Source organism: Grampus griseus, assembly GCF_964374135.1.
Source record: "Grampus griseus genome assembly, chromosome: 16".
NCBI lineage: Eukaryota > Metazoa > Chordata > Mammalia > Artiodactyla > Delphinidae > Grampus > Grampus griseus.
This window is the reverse complement of record NC_139010.1, coordinates 39,797,926-39,814,330: the sequence shown is the minus strand read 5'-3', so window position 1 is coordinate 39,814,330 and position 16,405 is coordinate 39,797,926. Positions and strand designations below refer to the sequence as shown.

Here is a 16,405-nt window from a genome sequence, read left to right as displayed (position 1 = left end):
GCATTTGGGTGGATCACTGTTTTTAGGGCTCTTTCATTGGGGGAAGCCTCTTCTGAGTGCCAAGAAAGTCACACCAGTGGATCAGGAAAAGTGTCTACCAGAATTTGAGATAAGGCATTCTCAGTCCCTCACCTGCGAGGCCAAGGACAAGTTCCAAACTCTGCATGCCAGACAGGGCAGCACTGAGAGTTGTGGACGCCAGGCTAGTCCTTACTTCCTGACCTTCTTCTCAGCCTGTACGCCCATGGAAACTACTCATTCCCCTATGGCACAGTGCTTTTGTGGCCAGCTCCTCACTGCGGTGGCATTTTTCTTTCCAACTGAGAATAATGACCGCAGCGAGAGACCCCCGCCACCAAGGCAGGCAGCCTTTTCTCAGGGGATGCTGAGCACCTCAGGCCCAGCTCAGCCCTGCACCATTACCACTGGGCCCTGGCTTCACTGGGAAATTTCAATCTTGAAACTGGGGATGAAGTTTCGTCCCAGGGCTCAATTACAGTAAGAGGGTGGGCTTGTACTTTCCCAGCTCTCACCAGCTGACACCGGCTATTATAGGAGGCCCCAGAAAGAAGACAGGTCACAGGGCAAGTGTCTGTGGACAAGCAGGTCTAAGCACTTCAAATATGCCAACTCATCGAAGTGTCACAACAATCCATTGAGATCAACGGGATTATTATCTCCATTTTACAGATGAAAAAACTGAAGCACCCAAGCAGTTAAGTGCCCAAGGTCACTCAGCTAGGAGGACAGAGCTGGAGCCCGCACCCCAGGCCATCTGGTTCCAGAATCTAAGTCCTTAACCCTTACACATGCTGCCCAGAGCAGAACCTAAGGCACTGGAATCAGGCATCTCCAGGGTTAATATTTGATTCTCTTCTTCACTAGCTGGGGAGCCTTGGCAAATTCTTCTATCACTCAATCTGTTTCCTCTGCTGGAAAATGGCATTAATTATCAATATGTATCTCAAAGAAGCAAATGAGGTAACATACAAGTGAGCCCAGCACAGTGTCTGTTCAACAGCATGTGTGTAGTAAATGAGTTCCCCTTTCCCTCTCTCCTCCAGTAGAGCATCAAAATGAACAATAAAGACACTTTCATGAATGGACCCAAGCAATGTAGGGTCACCTACTAGGCATAGTTGGGCATCGGTGAAAATCCTGTTTGTTCATCACTATTTTGGTCCCTGGAATCTATACTGATGCTGCAAGGGCATCCCAAGGTCTTATTCTAGAAAGTGTGCCCACAGCCCAGCCCTGGTCTCCCAGGGTCATACCCTGCAGGTATTGGATGATGCTAAGGTTTTGGGCCTTGGAGATTGCCTTCAGCACACAGAAGGTGGGCTCCTTCCAAAAGGAGCAGCTGTGCTCCCGAAGACACGTCGTGGCAATCACAAGAGACTGGAGCTCGTTTCCAGAGAGAAGTCCCTCCAGACCCTGAGCCTCACCGCAAATGTTGAGCAACATCTGGAAAAAAAAAAGCCAAAGAGACTCTGGTTAGGAAGCCTCCTTCCTGTGATGAATCTGTTCCCTAATTTTCCATGTCTCAGCGGGAAGGATGGGGTCATATGTGGTCACCCTCTGCCCCAAACCAGGGAGATTCAATGCCATTTCCTCAGAAGGGCCTCCATTTATACTCTTGTCCTCATTTCCCAGCACATCTCTCACTTTTCCATCAGAGCACTTAAAAAATTGGACGCTGATCATTTATTCGCGTGACTGATCTCCCCGTTTAACTTCTCTGTCTCTCTGTCATCTCTGTGAGAGACTGTGGGTCCAGCATAGTGACGAGCCCAAGAGGAGTTCTCTATATTTTGTGGAATGAAATAAGGAAACCCTGAGGAACTCTGATGTGGTATCACTGTGGCTCACATTCTGTCCATACATGGAGAGGACCAGGAAGACAGGGCTGTACTAATTCCCTGCAGAGCACATAGAAGCCACGCAGTAAAGACTTAAGTACCCAGTACTGTGTCCTGGTCACCACTTAAAATATGATTTATGTGTGGGCAAAGGACACCTAAATTTCTAACAGATGCAGCTTATGGACAACCCACCATAAGTGGAACCTGCCAGAACTTATGAGATACCCTCTGGTAAAGATGATTCTGGCCTGAGAATTGGTCTAAAATGGATGGGGATGTGGACGTGCACGTTCAGTGGACAGCTGCATCGGCAATCCCCAAATGGTCCGAAGTACCTGCTCTGTGCGAGACCCTGGCCAAGGCACAAAGATGAGTAAGAGACACAGTCCCCCCACCAGAGAGGCAGGAGGAGTTTTCTGGAGAATGCAGCATCCCAAAAGCTGAGAAAGCAGAACTTGTCAGTAAGGGGGCAGGGGAGAGAGGTGAGAAGTTATGTTAAAAGTCGCTGCTGGTCAGAGAGGATAGGAAAGATGGGTAATGACATGAGGACATAGCATGTGATGCCTGAGATGGCCTCTGAGAGGAGAGACGGAGGTGACCGCACAGAGTGGTTAAATGCCTTTCTGTGAGCAGACTCAGGAGCCAGGTTCCCAGGGTTCCAATCCCAGCCCCGACCCACCCCCTCTGTGACCCTGGACTCATGTTTACTCACCGTGCCTTAGATCACAAAACCACACACATCCTGTGGTGGAAGAGAGGGCTCGGGGAGGTGACAGAGGTGAGGTTATGGCATAAGGGTGGGTACATAGCAAGTACTTAGAAAATGTTGGCTACAGTTCTGCAAGGGGGCTTAGCATGTTTGTTCTCAGAGGTGCAGGGGCCAGAGACAGGAGGTTCCAAATGTCCGGGAGGGTCGGCGGGACCTTAGAACACAGACTGGAGGACAAGGAGCTGGTGTGGCCGAGTGGGGGAGGAGGAGCACACCGTCCTGGGAGAGAACAAGGGCAATACAAGGATACAGCGAGATGGAGAGAAACTCCGTCTTCCAAATGCGTGGGGTTCCCCAGCATTTGCAGAGCCTGGGGGAAAGGGGTGATCTGGACCCTCCAGGAGAATAGAGGAGCTTCAGAACTAGGGGGAGAGAGATGAAAGGAGGTTGGAGAAGCAGAGCTCGGTCTCGGCCCAGGGGAGTCCAGCCCTCCTCCCACTCACCTGCACAAACATCCTCTGAACTTGAACATCACTCTCAAAAAGCTCTTTCTTTCCCAGAGGAAAGACAAAGAAGAGGTAAAGGCACTGGAGGAGCAGGGCTGGGAGCCCCGATTCGGCAACTCTGCCCAGCGTCTCCTGCAAGCGAAGAGCAGACGTGACCCAGGGCCGCAGAGCCAGGCAGAGCACGACTCCAGACCCAGACCAGAGAGGTCAGCCAGTGAAGCTGTTTTAGCCACGAACGTGGGTAAGTCACTTCCTCTCTCTGGGCGACGCATTCTCAGTTAAGAATGGAGGCAATCATAGGGCCCACTGGGATGGCTGTGAAGATTAAGTTGCTATAAAGTGTGTATTATGTGCTCGATAAACATTATATCTTTTACACAGTAGACAGATGATAGGAAGGAAGGAAAGGAGGGAGGGCAGGAGGGTGGAACTGGTGCAGGGCAGAAATCCAGGGCTTTCCTGGCAATCATACCTCTGATTTTGGTAGGTTTCCTCCTGATGAGGGAACTGGAAACTCAGTAGGGAAGAGGTGGTTGAGAACAAGTACACGCAACTGAATTAAGGACGTGCTCAGGGCCCTGTCCATCCCTTCGTCCAGATCTAAGACCTCATCATGACCAAAACAGCCCTATAGGTGAGGACCCATAATCCAGAGAGCCACACCACAGCTAAACAGCCCCAGGACTGCCAGACAGAGAGGAGACAGGGAGCTGGCAGAGAGGGGCCAGCCTGAGTGTGAAGCTTCCCAGGGCCTCTCTTCACGGGCTGTGCCTGCAGCTGCACCAGGATCACTGTGGCTGTGGCCTCTACATGCGTGTGTGCACACACACGTGACCGTGAGACAGCGCATGCGCGGTTATTAAAAATTACATTGTCCATGCACTTTCCCACCCGACTGACTAATCTCACAGACATGGTGGGTAAATTAGAAAAGAGAAAAGAAGAATGTACAGCCTGGACCAGCAGCAGGAGTGTAATGCAGGCCACTAGTCCCTAAAAGATTCCACTGCAGGTAGTGTCTGCCCCCATATTGGACATGTGGCCCTGCATGACTGCACTCAGGGTGGCTCTCCCTGTCCTCCAAACTGCACTGCCTCCCCAGAAAGCCAACTGCTTACTCTCTCACTGCTTTGGGGGCAGACTCCTCGCAGCAGAAAACAAGGCTTTACGTTACTTTTTACTCTTCAGACTGAAAACAGTCCTTCTCCAGGGGCTGAAAAGCCCCTACCCTGTGCTCCAGGCCACTGTCCCTGATGGTGGTCCAGGCAGTTTACATGGAAGAAAAGTCAGATGGTCCTCCCACCAGTGAACAACTGTTCGCTGTGCTCCTCTCTCACCTCCTGGCACTGTCTCCAAATGCCTGTCTGATGCCTCTGTTCACCATTAGACAGAGGGCAGCCACCACCCCAGCCTGGTTCCCTGCTGTTCCTAGTCTGGGCACCAGGAGGCTCACAGTGGGCAGCCTCGCAGATGGAGGAGCCTCTGGGCCTGCCCTGCACGGGGCCTCGGCCACTGCTACTGCTGCTGATGGCCACAGCTCCCAGGGACTGCTTCTGCCTGAGAGGACACCAGTCATTGGCCAATCACTCAAGGTCCCTGCTTCATGGTGGGAGGCCGTGACTGCAGCCAGGATGGGGCCTGGGTGGGAAGGGAAGGAGGAGCGGTCGCTTTCGTCTCTGGGGAGACACGGGGCAGGTGCCTACAGGCCTTGCTCCTTTAGTCTGAATTTAGCCGGAGGTAGTAAAGAGCAGTGGCTCAGAGCACAGAGTCAGACAGACTACAGCTGCATATCACGGGCGAACCTGATTTCTTGTCACCAGTGCAGCATTACTGTAATCTGCCTCGTAGGGTTTGGGGAGGATTAATTAGTACAATGCATGGGATGCGCCCAGCCTCACCCTGACACACAGGAAATACAGTCCATACACAACAGTCATTTTTGATCCTCACACTGACCCTAGCATGGAGGCATTCTTATCCCCAATTTTAGAATTAACAACACAACAGAGATGCAAAGAGGTCAAGTTATTTGCTCAAGGTTACACACAGCTTGTCAACTGAAAAGGCAGGATGTGAATATGAATTTCAGACTCTGAAGCCCACGTTCTATATCCGAGGGGAAGTAGGGAAGGAAAAATGATAAATCAGTTTCATGAAAATAAAGACACCCTTGAGACATGCCACTGCCCTGAGCTGGGACGTCCCTCTGTACACAGGTGAGAAGCACCCAGGCTGGGCCACTGGGGCCTGGAACTTACCGAATCTGTCCCCGTGAGCACGTACACTGACTTCAGGAGCAGGTGGCCATCCTGCTCTGCATCCGCATCTCCCTTCCACCACAGCAACTGCCCAGCTGCCACCCGTGCTTGCTCTGGAAGAGTGTGGGGGAGGGGAGAAAGGGTCACCAGCAGGGCAGTGTGGTGGCCTGGTCACCCAGCTTCTCTCCACGTGGGCCCCTCTCTCCATGAGATGTGCCTTAGCGTCTCTAGGGAACTTCTGCCTCTTGCCCTCCCAACAATGACACCTGCATCTGTACCAAACATTTCACTCTCTGCCACATGAATCTCCTTGGAGGATAGCCTTTATCATACCACCCTCCCTGTTCAATAACCATCAATGGCTCCCTATTGCTAAATAATAATAACAAGCTCCTCGGCAATTGGACTTGCCACAATCCAGTGTCTTTTCCCCACTTCCTGTATCACACAGCCCCTTTTGTCACAGGGATTCCTGTAATCTACACCATGCTCAAGCCACTCCTTCCCCCTGGAATTCCCTCCTGCCCTCAGTCTCATAGCCCAGCCTCTGGGGTCCAGCTCCCTGAGTGGAGGGATGCAAGTCAGGAGACCTGCAGCAGGAAACATGCTTGCCTTTGGTTTCTGTGTGTCTGTGTGTGTATGTATGTGTGTGTGTTTGTGTCCCTCCCAGGAGCAGCAGAGTTTCCCAAGTCCCTCTTCTCTTCCCTCTTTTAGCCTTTTCCTTTGTTCTCCAGGGTATTCAGTGGCAGAACCTGGCCTTCCGTGTGCTTTCGAAGTCACTACTCTAACTCCTCTAGAAAGCAGAGAGGGGCTTAGCCGGAGGCCTGGGAGGGGTCTACAGAGCTGTTTTGCTTACTGTGAAGTTCTCCAGGACCTCTCTTCTCTCACCTGCAGGCTTTCCCACCAGTGCCTTCTGTATTTCTTGGGCAAGTTGGTTGGAAACATCTTCAGCCAGCCTTTGGAGACTGGGAAAGCAGATGATCCCCACGGAGTGTTCCCAGGCCTGAAGTGCAACATGCAGGATTCGCTCAGAGATGTCAAAGCTACAAAGCAAGGCATCAGAATCACCTCCTTCCCTCCCTGCCAGCCCAAACCAATGGCTCAACTCGCTTGAGCCAGGTGCATCCAAAGGCCACTGAATCACCTACCCTCCAGCTTCCACTGTCTCCCTACACTAGTGCCTATGAATTCTTCAACTTCCTGCTGAGCTCCAAACACCTCCAACTGGCCCCTGGACGTCTCCCCTGAACTCGTGCTCCTGAAACATCAAACACACATAACTGAATCCACTGCCTTCCCCCCAGACCTGCTGCATCCTGCCTCAGTGAATGTCCCTACCAGGCACCCACCTGCCCTAGTGGGAAATTCCAGGAGTGATTTTCTACATCCCGCATCCCTCCCCTTCCTCACCATCAATTGCTGTGTCTCACTGATTCTCCTCTTACACACTTGTCAAACCTCATGCAGATATCTTAGTTTTAGTCATGCAAGTATTTCCTTCAGATAAATTCTAAAAAGGATTAATTTAATCCTACAATTAATTTAATTGTAGGATTAAAAATGTGGGATTTTCAATTAAAAGAGTGGGTTTTTTTTCTCTTTTTAGTGATTTGGTACCTATTACTAACTACTAACTCACTCTCCAGAAACAATTTACCAGATTAGCCTCCAAGGGCTCCATGGAAAAGGGCTGATTTCTCTCCACCCATGCCAACGTCAAGCACTATGGTCTATGGTGCTTTTTCATCTTAAATGAGAAAACTTGTAGAAGAAAAAATATCTCATTTCAATTGCAATATTTGGATAACTAGAGTGGATGAATGCTTTTCATGCCTCTTGAATTGTCCATTTTTACTCTTGGCCTATTATCCTATTGGAGTTTTCACTATTTTCTTATTTATTTCAAAAATCTCTTTATATATAAAAATCGTTAACCATTGGTCTATAATACTATCTCGATTTTTTCGAATTTGTCATTTCATCTTTAAATTTGGTATTGTTTGGTTTTGCTGTACAGAAATCTGAAATTCCTATGAAAAGAAATTTCTCAGTCCATTCCTTTGCTTTCTGGATTTAGTTACAAGCTTAGGAAATCCTTTCCGAGTCCAAGTTGTTGTCATTTTTTTAAATCTCCTATTTCTTTTTAATTTCCTTAAAATCCTTTCTTATCTGTCCCTTTAATCTCTATCCCATCTGCTCATCATTTTCCTCAGACTTTTTCCCCTTATTGTTTAGGATACTGTTTAATAGAAGTCTTTTACAGTTCTGCTTGGGATGCCAGACTCTTTTCAAAATTTCCTCCCAGTTTCCGTAGTAATCCTATCCCTAGATCTGCTTTTCATGCAAAGCCTTTCCCCTTTGTTCTCCCTTCTTGTCACAGGCTGAGTACAGAGTGGAGTGACTGTCCTCGGCCCCAGACTTGAGTTCCTGGCAATTCCTGATCCCAGGTTCCCACCAGGAAGGTAAGCTGCTGTGCCAATTAGTGGCCTCTATGAAATGTAATTTTGCTGGACTCCTGACTCCTGCTCCCACTCACCAGCCGTATTAAATTATGTTCCTGCCCAGAGGCCTGACCAAGTTTTTTTAAGCTGAGATCCTCCTTTAGAAGGGGTGAGAAACACATAAAATTTCCAAAGAGAAATCATTTTCAATATGTTTCCTTGCAATAGATACTACCTACATTTGTTTAAAAGTAAAAACCTTTAAAACTCTTCTCTATATGAAAAGACACCATATACAAAATGAGGAGGCAAACCACAGATTGGGAGAAAATATCTGCAATGCATATAACTGACAAAGGACTGGTATTTAGACTCCTATAAATTAATAAGAAAAAAATCTGATTTTTAAAAAATGGGCAAATGAAACAAGTAACTTATTGAAAGATAAATGGCAAATTACTAATAATCAGGAAAATGCAAACTATAACTGCAAGGAGATATTTTATAATTTTCTGGTTAGCAAAATGAAAAATGACAATATCAAATGTGGGTGAAGGTGAGGAACCATGAAACCCCCATACTCTATGATGGAGTGTCACTTAGAAGAACCTCTTTGAAGAAGCATTTAACGTAATCCAATAAAGTTAAAGGGGCACACATCCAAAAACCCACCAAGTCCAATCTTTGGTTTAGTCCCTAGAGAAATGCACACATGCACAAGGTGACGTTAACAAGAAATATTCGTGTAGCGTTATTTTTGATTGGGAAAAACAGTGTTCATCAATAGGATAATGAATGAATAATTTGTGACATATCTATATAAGGATATCATATAGAACGGAAAAAGAAAAATAGAGCTGTATCAATATGGATAAATCCCGAAATAGAATGTTGTGGAAAAAGCAAATTGTAACAGCATATTACAGTATGAGTCTACAAAAACCTGTGAGACTATACATAAATGACACAATAATATTACTTACGGTTATAAAAATACACCCATATTACTGTATAATTTACATATAGTCTCACAGGTATTTTAGAATGATACTGTAATATACTTCTGTAACTTGCTGTCTCTATATATCATTTCCCACAGGGCATGATAATTCAGCAGGTTGGGAGTTACCATTGGAGGAAGGTGGAAGGGGAATGAGTTCTAGAATTCATGCACAGGTGGCTTTAGTTTATCTGAAATGCTTCATTTCTTTTATATGGGTGGTGAGTACTTGGGTATTTTGATTTGAACAAAACTTTGTATCTGAAACACTTAAAAATTTTCTGCCCTATAAACGAACATAGTCGCACCTTTCCTTTGTAAATAAAAAAGCAGTACGTCAGAACTTTGCTAGAACTACAAAAATACTAGGTGAATGTTAAACACTATTATACATAGGAGACCTTCACCAAATATTTGATAAGCAAACACATGATTATGAGACCCACAGTGTGCAGAACGATGGCCGAATGTGTTGCGGAGCGCTGGTTTTGTGCCAAATGCTGGGCCAAGCACTGACATGCATTGTTTCCACTAATCTGCATAGGGATTGGGATTATTATTATTCCCACTTTACAGAAACAGAGGCTGAGCCATAGGGTAATCCTAGAGAACAAGTTAAACAGCAGAGTAAAGAGCTGAGTTATCTCACACATACACAAGTAGCATGGGCATGTCTAAGAAATGTATGGCTACCACCTGGAAACCAGCTCGCACCTGGAAAGGTTAATCTCTGGAGAGATAAAGTCAGTCCTTCTGGCTGGGAATTTCAGTGGTAACATTATTTCCCTCCCCAGGACTGATATCATATCTGCTATGATATCTTCCTAACAAATTCCTGTGCCTCCTCCCTGCAGTGGCAAACCCCTCAAAGACCAATTTGCAGGGAGTTGACTCAGAGGCATGGAGATAATCTTTGAGCAGTGGGACTCCAGTAGGCATTCTGCAATAAAGCAAATCGGGCCACTGTGAGTTGAACAGTAATTGTACGCTCAGCCAGATTCTCCCAAGGCTCACACTCCTTCCTGGGACCAAGATGGCTACTTCTGGAGGCCCCATTAACTCTTTCAGGCCACTGGGGTGCTGTTTGATGCACAGAGGCAATCATTTACTGAATGGTACCGTGGAGACCCCAAAGAGTTACGGCAGCTTTTGAAAGGAACTAATTTTTTTCCCAAACTGGGATTTTCACGCTGGGAGAATATTGTTCAATATTTTTAAAAACTTTTATTTACTTATATTCTCTAAACTGCACCATCATGCCTCGTGGCTGTCCCCTCACATGGAAGAAAGAGAAAGAAAATGATGCTCTGGTCTCCAGAGCATAAGGAAGACAGAAGCTCTAGAGGAGATGGGACAAAACCCCAGCTTTGAATGACAGAGAATCTGGTTAGTTTTCAAGTGTGACTGCAGTATTACTATTTCTTCATTGCCTCAGAGTTTGGTGGTTTGACCTTTAAGTGAACTCAAAACATTTCAGAGACTTCACATGAGTTTCCCCTGATAATGTGACACAATTGATTCTCTCCTTTGTAAACAGAAAAAAAAAAAAAACTGATGCATCAGAACTTTACTAACATAACACAAATACTGTTCCCCTGAGGAGGGAATAAACCATACTGCAGGCCCCACTCTGAAGTGGGTTAGAGTCAGGGATGGACAAGAAGGGGTATTTACCCTCACCATCCCCTCTGGATACCACACTTGGAAATAACTGTTGGTCATCCCTATTATTATATTTAATGTTACTTCTCTCTCTTCCATAGTCAGTTGGGTCCATGCTGGGTTTGTATGAGAATAATTGACAACACCCAATGGTATAAACGCTGTACCACTGGCCAGGCAGTTAGCCTAAGAGTAACTGTACACACACACACACAAATACACTCATCTCCAAGTACAACTGATTTAGTGTTAATTCCAATCCCTCCACACTAGGAAATAAATGGATTCCTGTCCATGTTACCTACTGTTCTGATTATCTATTGCTGTATAACAAACTGGACCCAAATTGAGTGGCTTAAAATAACAGCAATCATTTATTTTTCTCACGGATCTGCACTTTGGGCAGGGCTCAGCAGGAGCAGCTTTTCTCTGCTTCAGCTGGGGCAGCAGACAAGGGCTAAGAGATCCATTTGCAGCATGGCACACTCACATGGCTGGCCAGTTGTGCTGACTTTCAGCAGCAAGTGCAGCTGCACGGTCAGTGGGTTTGGTTTCTCTCCACATAGGCTTTTACTCGGGGCTGCTTGGGCTTCCTCACAACATGGAAGCAGGGTTCGAAGCATGAGTATTTCAAGTGACAGAGAGAGGCTACAAGTCTCTTGAGGCCTGAGCCCAGAAATGTCATTTTTGCCCTATTCCATTAGTCAAGCCATCACAAACCCATCCAGACTCAAGGGGAGGGGACATAGATGTCACCTCTTGAAGGGAGCAGTGTGAACCCATCCGCAGTATCTCTAACCTACCACATCCACAGAGTCCCTTTTTTTCCCATGTAGCCCCACCCCCCAGGTGGTCTGTCCCAGACAGTGAGGAATTTTACACTAATTTCTAAGGATTCCCTGTCTCGCTGCCTGCTTTCTCTCAAAGTACATATTCTAAGAACAATCTTCAACAGCTACATCTGTAGCTCTAGTTTTCTCCATCTATTATTACCCAATATCTCTATGCAACGAGAGGACCCAAGTGGTCCCCTTTCCCCCAAAGCAAACTCAACTGAAGGCCAACAGGACCTACCCATGCTTGCTAGCAGAATGCCTTCTTCTCTTGGTGTAAGATCTTATGACAGGGAAGGGTGCTAGAAAGACCAAAGCCCAAGGCTCTTGGCAGAGAAAGAGTAGCAGTCAATTGAATCCTTCCTGCAAGCACTGCTCTGCACTCTGGTTACTTCAGAGTGGTTACTCTGAAGTCATTGGCTTTGTGCTGCTTCCTGTGTGATGCAATAAAACCTCCTCCTTGTCTGCAACATCCTGGAGTCAGCTAAACAAACAGCACATGTGCAGGGGGTGGCATCCTTTTTGTATGAAAGGGGGCATAGGTACGGGCCAGGCAAAGCCATCGCACAGTGAGTCATGAGATAGGGAAAGAAACCAGATGTGCTCCGTTCTGTGAACCTCAGCACTGCCCGAGGGAACGCAATGGTTAACAACACGAGCCCGGGTGGACTGCCCAGGTTAAGTTCTGCTCCCCACTAACAGCTGGCTGACCTTGGCCAAGCTATGCAACATCTCTAAACCTCCCTTTCCTCATTTATAAAGCTGGGATAAAAATAGCACCTACTTCACAGGGTTATTATAAGGGCTTGTAAGCATGGAACAAAATGCCTGGCTTAGTTAGTTAGAGCTTGGTGAATATTACTACCTATCATCAGTGAAAGTAACCACTTGCCCTGGCTTTGACCTAGGAAAGGGAGTGATGGAGCTTGGTAGAGGAGGAGAGCCTGCAGATCCCAGTGAGAACTTCATTTCTGACTCATCCCCTCAGGGCAGCTCCCTGCTGGGATTCCAGTGCCCTGAGACTTCTTATCACCAAGACAGTCACCAAAAGGTTGAGTGGGTTTACTCCTTAACAACTGCAGTGTTTCTTCAACTTGGGAGGCAGTGGGGCTAGAATTTACTATAGAACCAACCAAGCCCCTCTTTGTATTCGCCTCATAGTAGATGCAGATTTATGTATAAACAATGACAGGATAAGGGAGAAGTTCATCCCCTGCTGTGTGTTTGGAGGAATCTGACATTAATCGACCACATGCCATGGGAGACGGCATGACTTTTTTTAAAGTCCTGATATTTCTAAGGGGTTCTCTGCAGACAACCTTGAAGAGTTCTGTTTTGTGGGTATAAAATTCAGAACAGAGCGGTTACAAGCTTGGCTTCTAACACAGGGACTTGTATTCCAATGGCTGTCCTCAGTCCTCATCTACAGCTCGGATTTTATCCGCACTACAACCCCCCAAAACCTCCCACCTTCCCCATGTTCCGTTCTGCTACCAGCTCTTAATTAAGAAGCCTGAGGGCTGTGGTTCTGGCAGGGTTTATTAGTCAGAACTTAATAAGAACAACAGGTTTGTAAACATATAGGACTTAATAAAAGATACAGATTTTAAGAAAATGATCAAAAGCCTGTAATAATCTGCCTCTACAGGGTTCATCAGAGGTGGGCTCCAGGGATCCAAAACACAGCAGATTTTGTCAGCAGTTTGGGGAATCGTGGTGACAGGATCTCAAACTGCACATGTGCAGTCAGTTTCCAGGAGGTTGGTGGAAAGGTGATGGGGATCATGTCTGTTTTCCATGTGCTGTGGACTTTACAATCCTCATCTGATCTCACCCTCACAGTCTCCCAGCAAATTGGTATTGATTCCACTTTACAGATGAGGAAACTGAGGCTCAGTAACATTTAGTAGCTTGCTCAAGGATGCACAGCTAATAAGCAATGGAGCTGGGACTGGAGCCCTACTGTTTGACTCTAAAGCCCACGTATTCAGCAATAGGGCTGTTGTTCCTCCTTTTACCAGGAAAGGGTTTGGGAAACATGGACCAATACTAAGGTTCAGTTATAATAGGAACAGCTTGCTATCCATGAGGTCAATGCCTACAGGGTCAGATAACATAAATGAGTGATATGGGTTGGGTGAAAGATATTAGGGAGTGGGGGACTAGGGTAAACTGAGAGACCAAGACCATCTTCTGTTTAAAAGAGGTGCCCCTAACCATCTCCATCCAATTATCGGTATTACAGCTACAAATATTTTCAAGAGAAATCTGAAGTCTAAGTCTCACCTGAAAAGTTGCCACTTTGAAAAAATGGCACTAATTCATTTTTAACCCCTACAAGCCAAACAGAACACATTCTGGGTGCTAGTCAGTTATCCTCTGCTCTGGACAGATGCAGGTAAAACCTCTATCTGTCGTCCTTACTTTCATAGCACCAGGCCCTAGAACAGAGTATAGGAGCTCAATAAATATTTGTACAACAAATGAATGAATTCTCAAATCAACAATCTGGAGAGAGGCAAGGAAATATCAAGCCCTGGCTTTCAGATGCAGAGTCCTTTCATCAGAGCTAGGGCTGCCCAGAGGGGTGGAAAAGATACAGTGCAGTGGCTGGACCCCATATGCCTTCCCAGTGATTTGGGGGGGAGGGGGCAATGCTCACATTTTTCCTTTTATAAGGCAGATTTGATCTGAGAACTGGGTGAGACAAAGCTACCTCCCAGAAGCTGGGGTCATTAGAGCAGGGATGGCTGGGAAGGAGAAACCTGGCCCTCTCTCCTTATCTAGTTCCTCTTTTCCAGTATGTTCCCCATGCCCCAGTTATCCAATCTGTGAAATGGGTTGGATGGAGTATCCGAATCTGAAACATGGAGAAAAACAATGAATTCACGGACAATAAGTTACTTGGCAATTTTTTACAGAAAGGCATGCTTAAGTATTCCATGCATCCTATAAATATGATCCCAAGAAAATTCTGAGTCATCTTTGGAAATCCTTAAGTATTCCTGGTTAATAAGTGAGATGAAACATATTAACAAAGGGGTTTCCCAATAAAAACCTGCAAAGCTTCCATCTGTTCTAGTTTACTTTCCAATGTGAAAAGTATCTCATATTCTCTGCACTTTGAATGTAGGTACATGGTTTTTGTACTAATAACCCAAAATCAATAGTCAAGCAAAAGCTAAGTCTTCATAAAAAGACGCATTTCCAGCTCTACAATTAGACTTCAATGTTTTCAGCTATAAGGCAGACCTCACTGGCAGGAGCTTTATTCCAAGACAATAAAGGAAATCCCTTGTACCCAAACTGTCACCAGCTGCCACTAGTCAGAGTGCCAGCCCAGTGGACAGGCTGGACTTCTCTTGTGTGTCTGCAACCAGGGGAGGGAGCCCTGCTTTGCTGCTCCCATGGATTACACCTCAGTTTGCATCATTGGCACAATTTATGTTCCGGTTCTCCCAGGCCCTGGTGTTGGCATTACTGGTGTTTGAGGTTACCAGCCACCCTGCCACTCACATGTCAGGACACAGATGCCCTTCTAGCTCCCGAAGGTACAGGTTTCTCCTCTGGCTCCCAAGCTGGGATTGAAAATATCATTGTTAAACAATATCATTTTTTTAAACTAAAGAGACAATGGTACTCAAGAGCCAACTGTCCATCCTTTCCAAGCCCATCCTCACCCTGGAGATGAGTCTTGCTTGCTATCTTTATTAAATAGCACAACACTCTCCTCTAAGCAACCAGTCAGAGACCACTTGTGATGATATTAAAACTACTGACTCCAGCTTCCAATCATCCCGGAAGTGTCCCCAGAGCGCTGTATCATCTTTTTACAGTTTCAAAAATGAGAACACCAACCTTTAGGAATAGTGGGAGAAGATTCAACAGGCTCTTCTGATGTTCAGCTGGGCTCCTGGGAGCCAACTGCTGGTATTCCAGAAACTTCCTTTCTAGCATCTCCCAGAGGGCAGTGGGGCCAGGGGTCTGCCCTCCTGGTGGGAAATCAGGCTGAGCAGCATCAGGCTGGCCTTTATTTTCAGAACCTGGATCCTCAGCTCTGTCTTCAGCCTCTGAGACCTCTTTTGCCTCCATGCCTCAGCAAAGCAGATCTGAATTCAGAGCAAAAAAGAAAAATGAACAGTCCTGTCACAACACTTTCTGATGAAACTGATTGTGGGACAAGGTACCATCCTCATTCAGTCCAGTTCCTGTTGCAGATGGTTCCTCTAAGAATCTGAAACTGACTAAAATAAGGAACACTTCTGAAAAAAGAGACTCCAATTTAGATGTGACTCATATTGACAATCTAACGTTTGCCAGGCACCGTCCTGGGCTCTCTACACAGACTCTCTCACGAAAGAGATGGGTTTTCCTATTTTTTCTATGTAAGTAAGGAAACTGACTGAACCAAAGGGCACCAGGGTAGTGAGACATGCAGTTGAAATGCAAGGCTTTAACACCAAAGCCTGTGTTTTGATTACCTGACACTGCTCCTCTTTAAAAAGGCTGAGTAAATAGAATAGACGTGTAAATGTCCCACCAATATTTGTAGAGGCATGTAATTCTGTATCTTCTATTTTAACTTCCTTCTACCACATGAGATGAAAAGGATGAAAGTTCATTCTCAGCAACATTTGCTTCACACTCAATATTTTTAGAGGAATTTGTCCTCAAAATGACTCTTTAAACCCCCAAGTTAACTTAAAAGGACTTCTCCGTTAGTGCACACAAAAGTAATGTGTACGAGCCGGGGACCCAGGGTCAGCAGGCGTGACGATCGGGACATACACCATGAAACTAGCCAAAGCCTGATTTACCAGATAGGTAACCTTGAGAAGGTACCTTTATTTGTGTCCTTGACTTTTCAATTGTCATACTCTGTAGCCATGTCAGGACTGACTCACAGAACAGCAAAGGTTTGCCTGTTGTTTTTTTGTCAGGAGTGCAAGAAACTCCCAGCAGGGACCAGAGTGTCCAGGTTCCCTGAAAGAAGCCTTCCCAGGCCACGATGTCACCACATAGGAGTCCATCCCGGCATCCTGCCAGCAACCGACAGCCACCAGTCAAGGGACAGCAAACAGACAGATGGACACGGAGGTGGGTCTCCCGGTGTTTTGCTCTGGGCTAAGCAGCT

At 46.3% G+C, this 16,405-nt stretch overlaps 1 protein-coding gene across 1 annotated transcript in view; it reads right to left on the bottom strand.

Moving 5' to 3' along the window:
• WDFY4 (WDFY family member 4) overlaps nt 1-15,363 on the bottom strand; it is a gene marked incomplete at its 5' end in the record, with an annotated part of 260,170 nt that extends 244,807 nt beyond the window's left edge. Inside the window, 5 exons of the mRNA XM_082672941.1 lie at nt 1,275-1,464; nt 3,075-3,209; nt 5,336-5,448; nt 6,224-6,338; nt 15,130-15,363. Coding sequence (XP_082529067.1) covers nt 1,275-1,464; nt 3,075-3,209; nt 5,336-5,448; nt 6,224-6,338; nt 15,130-15,363 — 787 coding nt within the window. The remainder of the gene's footprint in view (nt 1-1,274; nt 1,465-3,074; nt 3,210-5,335; nt 5,449-6,223; nt 6,339-15,129) is intronic.
• Between the last annotated feature and the right edge of the window lie 1,042 nt (nt 15,364-16,405).